General features: G+C 41.4%; 1 protein-coding gene across 1 annotated transcript in view; it reads left to right on the top strand.

Moving 5' to 3' along the window:
- Positions 1 to 15,191, top strand: part of LOC144604214 (uncharacterized) — a 56,567-nt gene that overhangs the window by 12,604 nt on the left and 28,772 nt on the right. Inside the window, exons 10-23 of the mRNA XM_078418427.1 lie at positions 92 to 186; positions 951 to 1,110; positions 1,724 to 1,743; positions 2,006 to 2,027; positions 2,161 to 2,188; positions 4,544 to 4,625; positions 5,859 to 6,026; positions 7,477 to 7,688; positions 8,745 to 8,839; positions 9,878 to 9,996; positions 11,444 to 11,605; positions 12,581 to 12,789; positions 13,807 to 13,910; positions 15,046 to 15,164. Coding sequence (XP_078274553.1) covers positions 92 to 186; positions 951 to 1,110; positions 1,724 to 1,743; positions 2,006 to 2,027; positions 2,161 to 2,188; positions 4,544 to 4,625; positions 5,859 to 6,026; positions 7,477 to 7,688; positions 8,745 to 8,839; positions 9,878 to 9,996; positions 11,444 to 11,605; positions 12,581 to 12,789; positions 13,807 to 13,910; positions 15,046 to 15,164 — 1,595 coding nt within the window. The remainder of the gene's footprint in view (positions 1 to 91; positions 187 to 950; positions 1,111 to 1,723; positions 1,744 to 2,005; positions 2,028 to 2,160; positions 2,189 to 4,543; positions 4,626 to 5,858; positions 6,027 to 7,476; positions 7,689 to 8,744; positions 8,840 to 9,877; positions 9,997 to 11,443; positions 11,606 to 12,580; positions 12,790 to 13,806; positions 13,911 to 15,045; positions 15,165 to 15,191) is intronic.

The raw sequence follows: 15,191 nt of genomic DNA on the forward strand, positions 1-15,191 counted from the left end.
GAGTTTGGTGAATTAAATTTTGTCCGTGCCGTGAGCTGTCATTTCAGAGCAGTTATTTCATAATTCATTGTTCTTTTATCATTTTCTTTAGGTGGTGCCAGTGCAAGTGTTCTGAGTGAACTTGCAAATAATAGTGTCAACATGGACTTTGCAACATTTGTAAATCTGAACCCTGAAGAGGTGGTGGTACGTATATGTTGCAAGTTCACAAGTTTTAGTAGAATAAAGCCATTTAAAGTCGGAAACTGACTAGAGTATGGAATATCTGAAAATCTGGACCATTGATATATCTTTAGACATGAACTTGAATCCCACCTGGAAATTCATTCCCATGAAATTAATTAAATACCTAAGTTAGAAAAAGCATATCCATGATGGTAACTCCATGTCGTCTGAAGAAGGGTCCCGACCCAAAACATCCCCCATCCTTTTCCTCCAGAGATGCTGCCTGACCCACTGAGTTACTCCAGCACTTTGTGTCTGTCTTGGGTGTACACCAGCATCTACACGTCCTTCCTATGCATGGTAACTCTATAACTCGTAGATTATGAAACAAGCATGGCACGGTGGCGCAGCAGTAGAGCTGCTGCCTTACAGCGCCAGAGACCCGGGTTCAATCCAGACTATGGGTGCTGTCTATACGGAGTTTGTACGTTCTCCCTGTGACCGCGAGGGTTTTCTCCGAAATCTTCGGTTTCCTCCCACACTCCAAAGACATGCAGATTTGTAGGTCAATTGGCTTGGTATAAAAGTAAAAATTGTCCCCAGTGTTAGCGTTAATGTGTGGGGATCACTGATCAGCGCAGACCCGGTGGCCTGTTCCCACGCTGCATCTCTAAACTAAACTAAACTAAAGCCATTGTTCTCCAGCTAAGGGATGTAAAGGACCTGTCTCTGAACTGAAATGTGAAAGAGCTCATTTTTCAAATGCATTTTCTATTTTTTTCCAGGAACTTAATGTTAATCAGTTGCAAAGCTTGCTTGGGATTAACGTTCCTGGACTTCAAGCTGGAGAGAACGAAACGGTGGTGTTAGCTTGGGTGAACTCACACTCCGAGTCTGAAGTAGCGATTCTTGGGTTAAGGGGAGGAATATCAGATCCTTTACCAGGTACGTACCCTAACTAGTGCGGAGAAGCTTGTAGAGAAAAATCACTGCTACTGGCATAATTCAAAATAAAGTTAAAAAAATGAAAATAGCGGTAACATTTCTGTATGTTTTGCTTCCATTATCACATGCTTTATGGTGAGAGGAGCAAGATGTATTGTGAGGTAACGTTATCACACACAGGGTGGTGGGTATATGGAACGAGCTGCCAGAGGTTATGCAGGGAATGGAAGGATGTGGATCAAGTACAGGTTGAGGAGATTAGTTTAGTTTAGCATCATGTTTGGCATGGGCATTGTGGGCTGAAAGGCCTGTTCCTGTGCTGTACTATTCTATATTCCATCGATGAGCGTGTTAAAGATGACGGTGCATATTTGACGTTTAAATATTTCTTCTGCTAAAACAGTAAAAGAAGGGAATATGAAAGGCTGACCAGAATATTTTATAACTTTTATTTTAAAAGCCAATGCATTTGACCTGCTACATCACAAGTTGTGTAAAAGCAAAATGGTTTTGTTCAGATATAAATACGTATTTGTGTTAAAAAGTAAAACTGCTGCTCGGCAAATCAGCATTTAAAGTATATTCCATTAATAATATATTTCTTTTTTTTCAGAACCCCAACTTAACTTTATGGTAAGTTGGAAATGGTGTTTCTTCCTTTGTTATGACTTTATTATAAGAATTAATTTAAAAAATGTCCTTTTAATATTTCCTTACTTAGCAAAGTTTGTACTCCCGTCACCCAAACTGACTGAAGAGATTGTAGATATGTTTCATCTTCCTATTTCATATTGTTGGGTATTAAATGTTGAACCTGTTTCCCAATCTCTATTCAATAAATAGTTGGCACAAGAAAACTAAAATTGTTAAACTTGTTTTGTTTTTTCTTTATTAGTGTGGAAGCAATATATACAATGGTAAGATTTTTTTTAAATGTTGTAACATTTAATGAACAGTTTTTTCAATTTAAATTAAATTTTTAATTATTATCCTTTAAATTTTTCTTTAAAGTTAAATTTTTATTAATATCCTTTCTTCTTCATCAAATAGAAACCACTTTCTGTGCAACTATAAACAGGTAAGCATTTGTGTTCAATCAACGTTTTATTGATTTGCTGAAATTATTGATTTGTTGAAATTATTGATTTGTTCCTGTGTTCCTGTGGCTTCTCAAAATAAATGTATGGTCAAATCATGTCCTTGGCTAGAAATCTTCGACATTGCTTTTATTTTCCCACTATCCCAACAATGTTGACTTGTTTTGGAGTACCATTAAATTAGGTCTGTATGCATTTTTTATATTTTGAACTAAATGGGAGCAATTTTAGTACAAGCATAGAATGACAAATGATATAGAATTGGCAAATGGGACTAGCTTAGATGGGGCCTCAGGGGAATGGGCGAGTTGGGCCAAATGGCCTATTTCCCTGCTGTATGGCTCTATGGCTCCATGATGGGAGAACAGTCATCTGTGTAGGGAATTGCCACCCTGGACAATCCTGCCTGCATAATTCGATACCGAGTCATACAGTCATAAACAGTGGGGGGAAAGGCCCTTCAGCCCAACTTGCCCACACCGACCATCAAGTCCCCATCAACAATAGTCCCACCTGCCTTAATTTGGCCCATATCCCTCTAAACCTGTCCTATTCATATACCTGTCTAAATGTTTCTTAAACATTGCCATTGTACTTGCCTCAATTTCCTCCTCCTGCAGCTTGTTCTATACAACCCACCACCCTTTGTGTGAAAAGGTTACCTCTCAGGTTCCCATTAAATCTTTCCCCCTGCATTAGCAAATTTGCAGATGATACTAAGCTGGGGGGTAGTGTGAATTGTGAGGAAGATGCAATAAGGCTGCAGGGTGACTTGGACAGGTGGTGTGAGTGGGCGGATACATGGCAGATGCAGTTTAATGTAGATAAGTGTGAGGTTATTCACTTTGGAAGTAAGAATAGAAAGGCAGATTATTATCTGAATGGTGTCAAGTTAGGAAGAGGGGATGTTCAACGAGATCTGGGTATCCTAGTGCATCAGTCACTGAAAGGAAGCATACAGGTACAGCAGGCAGTGAAGAAAGCCAATGGAATGTTGGCCTTCATAACAAGAGGAGTTGAGTATAGGAGCAAAGAGGTCCTTCTACAGTTGTACTGGGCCCTGGTGAGACCGCACCTGGAGTACTGTGTGCAGTTTTGGTCTCCAAATTTGAGGAAGGATATTCTTGCTATTGAGGGCGTGCAGCGTAGGTTCACTAGGTTAATTCCCGGAATGGCGGGACTGTCGTATGTTGAAAGGCTGGAGCAATTAGGCTTGTATACACTGGAATTTAGAAGGATGAGGGGGGTTCTTATTGAAACATATAAGATAATTAGGGGATTGGACACATTAGAGGCAGGAAACATGTTCCCAATGTTGGGGGAGTCCAGAACAAGGGGCCACAGTTTAAGAATAAGGGGTAGGCCATTTAGAACGGAGATGAGGAAGAACTTTTTCAGTCAGAGAGTGGTGAAGGTGTGGAATTCTTTGCCTCAGAAGGCAGTGGAGGCCAGTTCGTTGGATGCTTTCAAGAGAGAGCTGGATAGAGCTCTTAAGGATAAAAGAGTGAGGGGGTATGGGGAGAAGGCAGGAACGGGGTACTGATTGAGAGTGATCAGCCATGATCGCATTGAATGGCGGTGCTGGCTCGAAGGGCTGAATGGCCTACTCCTGCACCTATTGTCTATTGTAAACCTATATCCTCGGGTTCTTGATTCGCCTACTCTGGGCAAGAGATTCTGTGTGTCTACTATTCTATTCCTCTCATGATTTTGTACATGAGTCTTGTATGGAACCAATGGAGTTTAATCAACAGTCAGATGTTCAGAGATTATTCTTTTTGCCTTGCTTAGCTGAGGGCCAACATATCAGCCCTATAATCAACGACCTGAAATGGCTTGATGTAATCCAAGATCCAAACCTAGGTCTTTGCTGGTCTTCGAGACTCCCTACCACAACACTGGTATATTATCTTCAACCATGTTAAAGTAAAGTCTCTCAATGCGGTGATTCCAAATGTAAAGAAATAAACCTAAGACGGTGTTGACCTGGTCACACCTTCTATCTTTTCATCTTTGGCCTTTGTCCAACCATCCGCCCATCAAACTGCCTCCTTACTTGTATCCACCTATCAGTTGTCAGGTTTTGTCCAGCCCCTTCTCTCTCCCAGCTTAATCTTTCCTCTCCACCCCCACCACAATCAGTCTGAAGAAAGGTCCCGACCTGAAACGTCCCCTATCCATGATCTCCAGAAAAGCTGCATGACTTGCTAAGTTACTCCAGCATTTTGTCTTTTTTTTTACTGTGTTGATTCGTATTTTGCTTAAATTACATCCAAGTACAACTTCTCTCCTAATAAACATTTCTTCCCCATCTCCCTTCCTTCGATCTCTGACAGTTCTGCTGTGAATAATTTCTTGATGTCTGTTAATGAGACACAGCTCTGCAGTTTCAACATTACAGACTACGCCTGTGCTCAGGTAAGCTCTATTATCTAGAATTTTACATGAGAATAAATGTCTTGTGAAAGCCTCACTCCGTCTGCTCAGATATCGTTACTTCTTCATGCGAAGGGTGATGGTAGGTGTTCCTGAAATAATTTAGTGTAGTTTAGAGATACAGCGTGGAAACAGGCCCTTCGGCCCTCTGAGTCCGCACCGACCAGTGATCCCCGCACATTCACATTATCCTACACACACTAGGGACAATTTTACATTTATACCAAGCCAATTAACCTGCAAACCTGTACGTTTTTGGAGTGGGAGGAAACCGAAGATCTCTGAGATAACCCACGCAGTCACTGGGAGAACGTACAAACTCTGTACAGACAGCACCCATAGTAGGGATCGAACCCGGGTCACCGGTGCTGCAAAGCAGCAACTCTACCGCTGCCCCTGCTTCCTAATGTTCAAGAGATATAACGTGCCGAAAAATCCTTCACAAATATGAAGGCTTTATTGCAATCCAATTTCATATCCGCCTGTTGAAGACATTTCCTCCCCTCAGAAAGGCAGTGTTAACTTCACAAAAGAAGACAAGCAAGCCAAGAAATACAAAATAGGTTTACAATATAGATCACTCTCGAGATTTATACTTGCTGCACATGACGTGGCTGAGTAGGCTGGACAGTCGTTGCAAAGTCTTCAGGTCAATTTTTATTGGGATGCATCACAACATGGTTGGGGAACAGCTCCATCCAAGACCGCAAGAAATTGCAGAGAGTTGCAGACACAGCCCAGACCATCACACAAACCAACCTCCTTTCCATTGACTTCAACTACACTTGTTGCTGACTCAGCAAGGCCACTAGAAAAATCAAGGACCAGTCTCAGCCCGGTTACTCCCTCTTCTTTCCTCTCCCATCAGGCAAGAGTACAAAAGTGCGAAAACGAACACCTCCAAATACAGGGACGGTTTCTATCCAGCTGTTATCAGGCAAATGATCCATGCCATCACCAACTAGAGAGCGGTCCTGAGCTACCATTACCTCATTGGAGACCCTCGGACTATCTTTAATCAGACTTTACTCGACTTATCTTGCACTAAATGTTGTACCCTTTATCCTGTATCTTTTCACTGTGGACAGCCTGATTGTAATCAAGTGTAGTCATTCCGCTGATTGGGTAGCGTGCAACAAAATTGACTGTACCTCGGTGCACGTGACAATAAACTAAATTAAACTAAACATGTTTCTAAATTGCTTTCCTATGCAGAGTAATAAACTTATGGGAAGTCTAACCAGTGGCCATCTGACGACTTTATTCAATTGCTACACATCAACGAGGGCTCTCTCCAGCCAAGATGAAACTGCACTGGGTATATTTGTTCAGAAGCTTGACAAAACCATCCTTAATGAGGCACTGGATAAATTTAATAACAAGGTAAAAAAAATAATTCATAAGGATGGAAATATCTTTATTGATACATTGCATTAAGCATGCAGTATTACTTTCAGTGTACCTACTGTATTCAAAGATGGTGACCCTTTTTGCATTGAAATTCCTACAAGAAATCATGATATGGAAGACTAACTAACCTAAGTTTTGTGATATATTAAATGTGAAGGAATGCTGAATAATACCAACAACATGAATTATTCTTTATCTTGCACTAAATGTTATTCACGTTACTCCTTCTATCATGATTTTGTACACTGTGGATGGCCCGATTGTAATCGCCTATTGTCTTTCCGCTAAAGATAGACACCAAAAGCTGGAGAAACTCAGTGGGACTGGCAGCATCTCTGGAGAGAAGGAATGGGTGACGTTTCGGGTCGAGACCTTCTCTCAGTCTGAAGAAGGGTCTCTACCCGAAACGTCACCCATTCCTTCTCTCCAGAGATGCTACCTGTCCCGCTGAGTTACTCCAGCATTTTATGTCCATCTTCGGTGTAAACCAGCATCTGCAGTTCCTGTCTACACATTGCCTTTCCGTTGACTGGATAGCACGCAACAAAATATTTTCACTGTACCTCAGTACATGTGACAATAAACTAAACTCAACTAAACTTAAACTCAATTCGTAAGACATCAGTGGAAGAACCCAAATGAACTTCCTAGACTTGCATTGCTTTTGTTTGGGGATTAAAATTGCTTTTTTGGAAATTTACTGTGATGATACAATTTATCACTTAAATATAATGAAAACGAATTAGTAGAAGGTACTTTGCCAGCATAAGCACCTGGATATTTGATAGGTCCTGACCTGAAAAGTCACCTTTCTTCTGTCCTTTCTTCGTTCAGCAGGAGGCAACCCAGTTTCTTTGGAAAGATCAATAAAACTGTATCAGGCTGCTATGGGTTTTATTGAATTTCAGTGTTCTCTGCTGAAAATGAACTGCCTTTGAAGTAATGATCCTTTAAAAGTACCGAAGATAGACACTAAAAGCAGGAGTAACTCAGCGGGTTAGGCAGCATCTCTGGTGAAAAGGAATATATTACGTTCTGAAGGACCGAAGGTCTTGACCCGAAACATCATCTATTCCTTTTCTCCAGAGATGCTGCCTGACCCGCTGAGTTACTCCAGCTTTTTGTGTGCAACTTCAGTTTAAACCAGCATCTGCTGTTCCTTCCTACCCACTTTACAAATACTGCCTGGTTTACAGTTGTTATGCCATTTCTGGTAAAACAATAGTATTAACAATTACGGTTTATCATATAGGCAAAAGAGAGGTTTAGATGAGGTTCAACTTTTCAGTAAATTTGCCTAATATTGCATGGTGAATTTTTTTTTTAAAGTAATTGTAATTTGTTTCTGAAATGGGGAATTTATTTTCTTTGCGATAAATGATCTTGCTAACAGTATTTAAGCAAATGTCATGGTTTGTTTCAGACTCAGAACACAACATTGATTCCTCTGATGTCGAAGATCACGTTTGTGAATGCTCTGTGGGAGGTGGTAAGGACCAATGAAAACTTAAACAGTTCTGACGTCCTGACAAAGTGGTTCCAGCAGCGTTTCAGACCGTTCAATGCCGCCGTCTCCCAACAAGCGCTGAACTGTCTTTTGATACAAAATATAACTTGCCAAGGATACCAAGCAGTGTAAGAGAATGACACACTTTCATTATCTGATGCAACAGGTTCATGCCAATAATAATTAAAGCTCGGCACACATTTAACTATTTTAAAGCCAAGAACCCAGTGGTACGAATATTGATTTCTCTCATTTAAAGGAACCTTTGCTTTCCCTCTCTCTTTCCGTCCCTCCCCCACCCTAGTTCTCCCACTAGTTTCACTGTCCTGATTCATTTTACTGTTTGTATACCTCGTTGTCACCTTCCCCTCAGCCAACAATGAACCATTGTACATTTCCTTGATCAGCATCTGCTTTGATCTGTCCTTTTCATAAATTCATGAACTTAAGAAAATGTCCTTTTCACACCTTGCATGCTCTTTGTACCCTTCCATGTATCTAGTTTCCCTCTCCTCTGTTTCACAGTCTGGAGATTCTCGACCCGAAACGTCACCCATTCCTTCTCTCCAGAGATGCTGCCTGTTCCGCTGAGTAGCTCCAGCATCTTGTGTCTATCGTAACTATTTTTATTGTCAGTTTTGAGACCTAACGCCTGCTTAGGGGCCAGCTACAACATTGATTTGTCTCCAATCAGTAGCACCAACGAAGCTCGAAACTAGTCCCAAGATGACCCATCTTAAATATCATACTGAGATTGCAATAGCGCACACAGGATGCCATTTTGCTAATTGTTGAAAGGTTTCATTACAATGGGATGCCATATTCAGGCTTTGGATACAAATATACGTGGACCATATCAGATTATAAAACATAATCAGGGCGGCACAGTGGCACAGCTGTCGACTTGTTGCCTCACAGCACCAGAGACCCAGGTTCGATCCTGACTACAGGTGCTATCTGTGTGGAGTTTGCACGTTCTCCCTGTGACTGTGGGTTCCTCCAGGTGCTCTGGGTTCCTCGCATGTTCCAAAGACGTGCAGGTTTGTAGATTAATTGGCCTGCTTCCACCCAGTATCTCTAAACTAAACTCTAAACTATTGTACTACTCCAAATTATTGTACATTGGATGAATGAATACTATAGATCAGCCTGTCTAATAAATGATAAATATATTCCTATATTAGCTTAAAAGGACTCAACGATGCCTATGGAGAAATGCTACCGATAACAAGAAAGGCTGTAGCAAAAATATGGATTCTTGGCTACCTCAACACCACAGGTAAGATGATTCCTCCTATTTATCACATGGAAAAAAGTAATATCAAGGTTGGCACGGTGGCGCAGCGGTAGAGTGCTGCCTTGCTGCACCAGAGACCAGGGTTCGATCCTGACAATGGGTGCTGTCTGTACAAAGTTTGAATGGTCTCCCCGTGACCTTCATGGGTTTTCCCCAGGATCTCAAGTTTGCTCCCACACTCCAAAGACGTACAGGTTTGTAGGTTAATTGGCTTGGTATAGTTGGTGATTGTCCCCATTGTGTGTAGGATAGTGTAAGTGTGTGGGGATCGCTGGTTGGTGTGAACTCGCTGGGCTGAAGTGCGTGTTTCCACGCTGTATGTCTAACCTATACAGAACTAAACTCTACAACGTTTGTTGTGAGATAAGTCCATGTTTCTCACAAGATTAACCTTATGATCTCCCCGAGCACATCTGTAAATACAATGCCATTGATTAAAGGTTTTCTTTTTTTCATTGAAGGCGGTCTTGAATTGAGTATTCAAACACATACTCTTACAAAGAGCATATGAGACAGAAACAGGCCATTTTCCCCCTCGAAAATGTTCTGCTATTCAACTAGCCCATTGCTGATCTTGCACCTCAATACATTCCTGCTCCATCATAAAATACCTTTGTTCCTCTAATATCCAAAAATCCAACCATCTCAGTTTTGAATGAAGTTGATAACTTCCACGGCCTTGTGAGCTCAATAGAAGTTTATTATTATACAAACATCAATTGTTGTAAACACCTGATTAGTTTAGTTTAGAGACACAGCGTGGAACCCACTGAGTCTGCGTCGACATTATCCTACACACACTAGGGGCAATTTTACTAAGCCAATAGCCTACGTCTTTGAAGTTTGGGAGGATACTGGAGCTACCAGAGAAAGCCCATGCTGGTCATGGGGAGAACGCACAAACTCCATTCAGGCAGCACTCGTAGTCAGGATCGAACCGGGGTCTTTTGTGCTGTAAGGCATAATGATCGGCTGGACTATATCCTCTCCACAGACCTAACCTTTATCCTTCAATCACAGGTGCAGGATGTATCAGCAACACAAATGGATCAAGAGACTGGCTCATGAAAAATTGGGGAATGTTCAAAGACCTTGTCAACATAGAGGATTTTGTCAACCTGAATTCTAATTTCAGTGGAGTAAGTCATGGAATCTTTTTATGGAAACTGTGATGCTGTGTAAAACATGTTGTATTTTTTAAATTGCAGAATATATTATTGATCAATCTTGGCTCTTTACCAGTCCAATTTAAAAAATATTATGTAGAAACAAAAGAACTGCAGATGCTGGTTAATGCACAAAAAGACACAAAGTGCTGGAGTAACCCAGCAGATCAGGCAGCATCTCTGGAGAACATGGATAGGTGACATCATGGAAACCCTTCTTCAGACTGAAGACATTGGATGGGATCTGCACTATTTTAGACTGAAAATTATAATATGACATTAAACCATCACTGTATACTGTCAAAAATTCAAAATTGGAGCCAGGAACAGCAGAAACATTTGCATAGATTTGAGATGGATGCCTCTTAGAGATACAAGGCACTGCAGATGATGGAATGTTGAGCAATAGCCCAAGGGCAGGAGTAACTCAGTGGGTCAGGCAACATCTGTGGAGGAAATAGATAGATGACCTTTCAGATCGGGACCCTACTTCGGACTCACGGACAACACTTCAAGTTGGGACTAAAGAAGGATTTTGATCTGAAACTACACACTAAATGCTGGAGTAACTCAGTGGGTCAGGCAGCATCTCGGGAGAGAAGGAATGGGTCTTGATCTGAAACGTTGTCTGTCCATCCCCTCCACAGATGCTGCCTGACCCACTGAGTTACTCCAATACATGTCTCCCAGTCTTTTTGTACTCCATCATGAAATATCTTGCAATTGATATACAGGCAATCCCCACATTACTACTAATCGTGTTACAGAACTTTGTCCAGGCGTTTATGTGAAAAAGAAGTAAATTAATCAAATTGTTTGTTATTTTTTAACTTGCTTTGCCTGACCCGGGCGCAAGTTTGCAATACAAAACATTGCAATGCGACACATTTTCTAGAAATACAATCCTCGTAAAGGGGGTTGTTCACCTCTCCATCGTTGTCAGTTACCAATGGAAACTATAACACTTTCCATGTCAAACAAAGTGTTTCCCTTATATCATCACACTCTGTGGCGGCCAAGACATTGGGACTTTTTAATGCAGGGATTGATGGGTTCCTGATTGGTGTTAAATGTTATGCGGCAAAGGCAAGAGAGGGAGAAATAGATCAGCCATGGCCGCGTGGACTCGATGGGCTGAATGGCCTAATTCTGCTCCTATGTCTTATGGTCGTGAAGCTAAAAGAGCAAAGTTCCTGGGTGGTTAAGTGAAGCAATCTCGTTGATGGGCTAGCACAGCAATGTAGAAACAAGCACTGCAGATGCTGCTTTACACAAAAGGACACAAAGTGCCAGAGCAACTCAGCTGGTCAGGCAGCATCTCTGGAGAATGTTGATTTGTGACATTTATGCGATGGGAAATCTTGTCCTCTGATGCTCATTTCACCAAATGATCTACTTTATTAACTTTATATTTCCATAGTTTGATGTTCTGGACATTCTCAATCCAAGACATCTGTCCCAGCTAACCGTCGGCTCTTTGAACAACCTTAACGACATCAATGAAATCCTCAATGCAGTTTTTAGCAGAAACTTCACGGGACTGAGGGAATACATGAACTACTTTGTCATCAACACACAAATGGTAAATCAGTCGATATTTTGATCATTCTTTACCTGGAATGTAAATGTTGCCACTATACTCCAGCATTTGTTGTCCATCCCAGCTGCCCTATACAATTGCCTTTCAAGTATTTGGCCATCTGAGAGAGCTGTTCAGCATCAAATGTTGGTATAGGACAAGGGTCACAACAGCCATACGAGTTTTCTTCCTTACAGACAGGTTTGAATCTGTTGAGGTTTTCATAAAACAATCTCTGGGTGATAAAACACCCCCTCGGATCCCATCGAAACCTCTTACCCCTTACCCTACATTTACGGCCTCTAGTCTTATTCACCTACATTAAGCTGGAAATTTTCCTGCGGTCTAACCTATTTATGCCCATAAGTTTACATAGTCATATCCCCTCTATTATCCCCACATTGGCAATGTCATGTAAAGGTTGATGCTGGTACAATATCTCGGGCAAAAATATTTTATGGTCATTTCGGTCAATAGTAAAAGTAATTCTAAACCCCTTATCAACCCAAACATAAATCTTTCCCTATATACTTCTGATAAAGTGATGGCACTGTAGGGCAGCGGTAGAGCTGCTGCCTTACAGTGCCAGAGACCCAGTTTCGATCCTGACTACCGGTGCTGTCTGTATGGAGTTTGTACATGCTGTCCGTGACCTGCATGGGTTTTCTCTGGGTGCTCCGGTTTCCAATATCCTGAAGACGTACAATTTTGTAGGTTAATGGGCTTGGTATAATTATAAATTGTCCCTGGTGTGTGTAGGATGGTGTTAGTGTGCGGGGTTTGCTGATCGGCACAAACTCGGTTGGCTGAAGGGCCTGTTTCCGCATGTTATCTCTAAGCTAAACTAAACTAAAATCCTAAGAATTTTAAATGTATTAAAAATGATAAGTAATTATCCTTGAAATTGTTTTAGCACCAGCTAAATCATTTTCAGAGGGCTGTCAGAATTTAAAAAAATGTAATTCTCTTTTCTTTCAGATGGATATTCAAGTTATTCGGAACACTACAGTGAGGGACGTGATGCTCAATAGGATCATGCAACAGTTAGAAGCCCAGTTTCCAGCATTTAATGCCCAGGATTATGCCGACTGGTTCCAGACTAAATTAACACTTCTGCTGCCCAGTATTGGATCTCAAAATCTTGCCCTCATACATTCCAACAGAACTTGTGAATCGAACCAAGCTATGTGAGTACTCAGGGCATCAAAACCCCTTGTATCTTGGTGCTGTTGTCCGTTTGCTCGCCCTCCTTCCATTGCTCACCCTCAACCATACTGGAATGACATCACACTGAATGGACAAAGGCAAATAGACTCTGATTGTGCAAAAAGAGTCAAGAGTGTTTTACTTTGCTTTGTCCCAGATCGAACAAATTCTTACTTGCAGAAGTATCACAAAACATTGTACTCCAAACAATATAGTAAACAATATAATAAACAAGAAAAAAGTTCAGTATATATATATATATGTGTGTGTGTGTGTGTACTGTGTATTTTCTCATCTCAGTTTTAAATGGCTTCCCCTTTAATCTTAGACAGTGGCCCCTGGATCTGGACTACCCAACATTGGGAACATTTTTCCTGCATCTAGCTCGTCCAGTCCTTTTATAATTTTATTAGTTTCTATAAGAAACATATATAAAATGTGTGTAGGAAGGAACTGCAGATGCTGGTTTAAACCGAAGATAGACCCAAAATGCTGAGGTAACTCAGCGGGATAGGCAGCATTTTTGGAGAGCAGGAATGGGTGACATTTCAGGTCTGAAGAAGGGTCTCAACCCAAAACGCCACCTATTCCTTCTCTCCAGATAAAGATTGTTAAAGAATGGACACCAATCTCTTTTTTCTCCTACATATTTATTTGGAATTTGAGTCTTGGTTGCATCTGCAGTTCCTTGTTTCTAAAGACGTACAGGTATGTAGGTTAATTGAGTGGGTAAATGTTAAAAAATTGTCCCTAGTGTGTGTAGGATAGTGTCAATGTGCGGGGATCGCTGGGCGGTGCGGACTTGGTGGGCCGAAAAGGCCTGTTTCCGCGCTGTATATGAAATATGAAATAATAATATGAAAATAAAGCAAATGTAAATCTTTCCATCTCTGCTTCAAATAGAGATACCTGGCGTATACTACTATTAAGATCTTTTTGCAAAATTGCTATTTAATTCATTGAATTTTTTTGTTAATTATCATTTCTAATCTATGCAGAATCAAAGGACTGGACAACATTTATCCAAGTTTATCACCGGCTCAGATTAGGACCATCTACACGTTTACATCAAATTATCTGTCCCTCCAACTTAATTCAACAGGTAAAGTGCACTGATGCTTGGCTTTATGGTACATCTGCTACGAAGGGGGGAATGAAAAAAGTGTTTGTAGATGGTGGTTGCAGGACAAAGAACTAATTTTCATTAGATCACGTCATGAGACAGCTCTATAGGACTTTGGTTAGGTCCCATTTGGAGTATTGCATGCAGTTCTGGTCACCCCATTATAGGAAAGATGTGGAGGTTTTGGAGAGGGTGCAGGGGAGGTTTACCAGAACGCTACCTGGATTAGAGGGCTTCAGCCACAGAAAGTTGGAAAGACTTGGGTTGTTTTCCCTGGAACATCAGAGCTTGAGGGGAGACGATAGAAGTATATAAAATTATCAGAGGCATAGATAGGATAGACATTCAAAACCTTTTTCCTGGGTGGAAATGTTGAACACTGGAGGGCAAACCTAAAAGGTGAGAAGAGGAAAGTTTAAAGGAGATGTGCAGGGCAAGCTTTTTTACACAGAGAGTGGTGGGGGTCTGGAACACATTGCAAGGGGTGGTGGTGGAGGCAGATAAATAGTGGAGTTTAAGAGGCTTTTAGATAGGCACATGGAAACGCAGGGAATCGAGGGATATGGATCATGTACAGGAAGATCATAAGTGTTTGGAGCAGAATTAGGACATTCCACCCATCAAGTTTACTCCGCCATTCAATCATGGCTGATCTATCTCTCTTTCCTAACCCCATTTTGCCTTCTCCCCATAACCTCTGACACCCATACTAATCAAGAATCCATCTATCTCTGCCTTAGATATATCCATTGATTGCCTCCACAGCCTTCTGTGGCCAAGAATTCCACAGATTCACCACCCTCTAACTAAAGAAATTCCTCCTCATCTCCTTCCTAAAAGAACTGATGATCAGTTTAACTTGCCATCATGTTCTGCACATACATTGTGGGCCGAGGGGCCCGCTTCCTGTGCATATGTTTGATGAGTGGGGCAAAGAAGTCCATTGTGGTTGAAGTAACGGAGATATCAAGGGGCAATGTGACCCTTTGTTTTCCCAGAGTGCTACACCATACCTACTATGGTTCACCAGTCTACTATTGTGCAAAGTTATGAGCTTCGCTGTGACTGAATGAATTGTGAAAAGCAGTAACCCTGATCCACCTTCTGTTTGCAGGTGCTGCATGCACTGGAAATGCTCCCGAGAGCCGAGACTGGATACTACTGAACTTCGGCAAATTCCGATCGCAGTCTCAATACAGTGAACTAATCTCTCTGAACAGCAACTTTACAGGAGTAAGTTTGTTAGATCACCTAAGAAAG

The sequence above is a fragment of the Rhinoraja longicauda genome, chromosome 21, assembly GCF_053455715.1.
Source record: "Rhinoraja longicauda isolate Sanriku21f chromosome 21, sRhiLon1.1, whole genome shotgun sequence".
Classification (NCBI taxonomy): domain Eukaryota; kingdom Metazoa; phylum Chordata; class Chondrichthyes; order Rajiformes; family Arhynchobatidae; genus Rhinoraja; species Rhinoraja longicauda.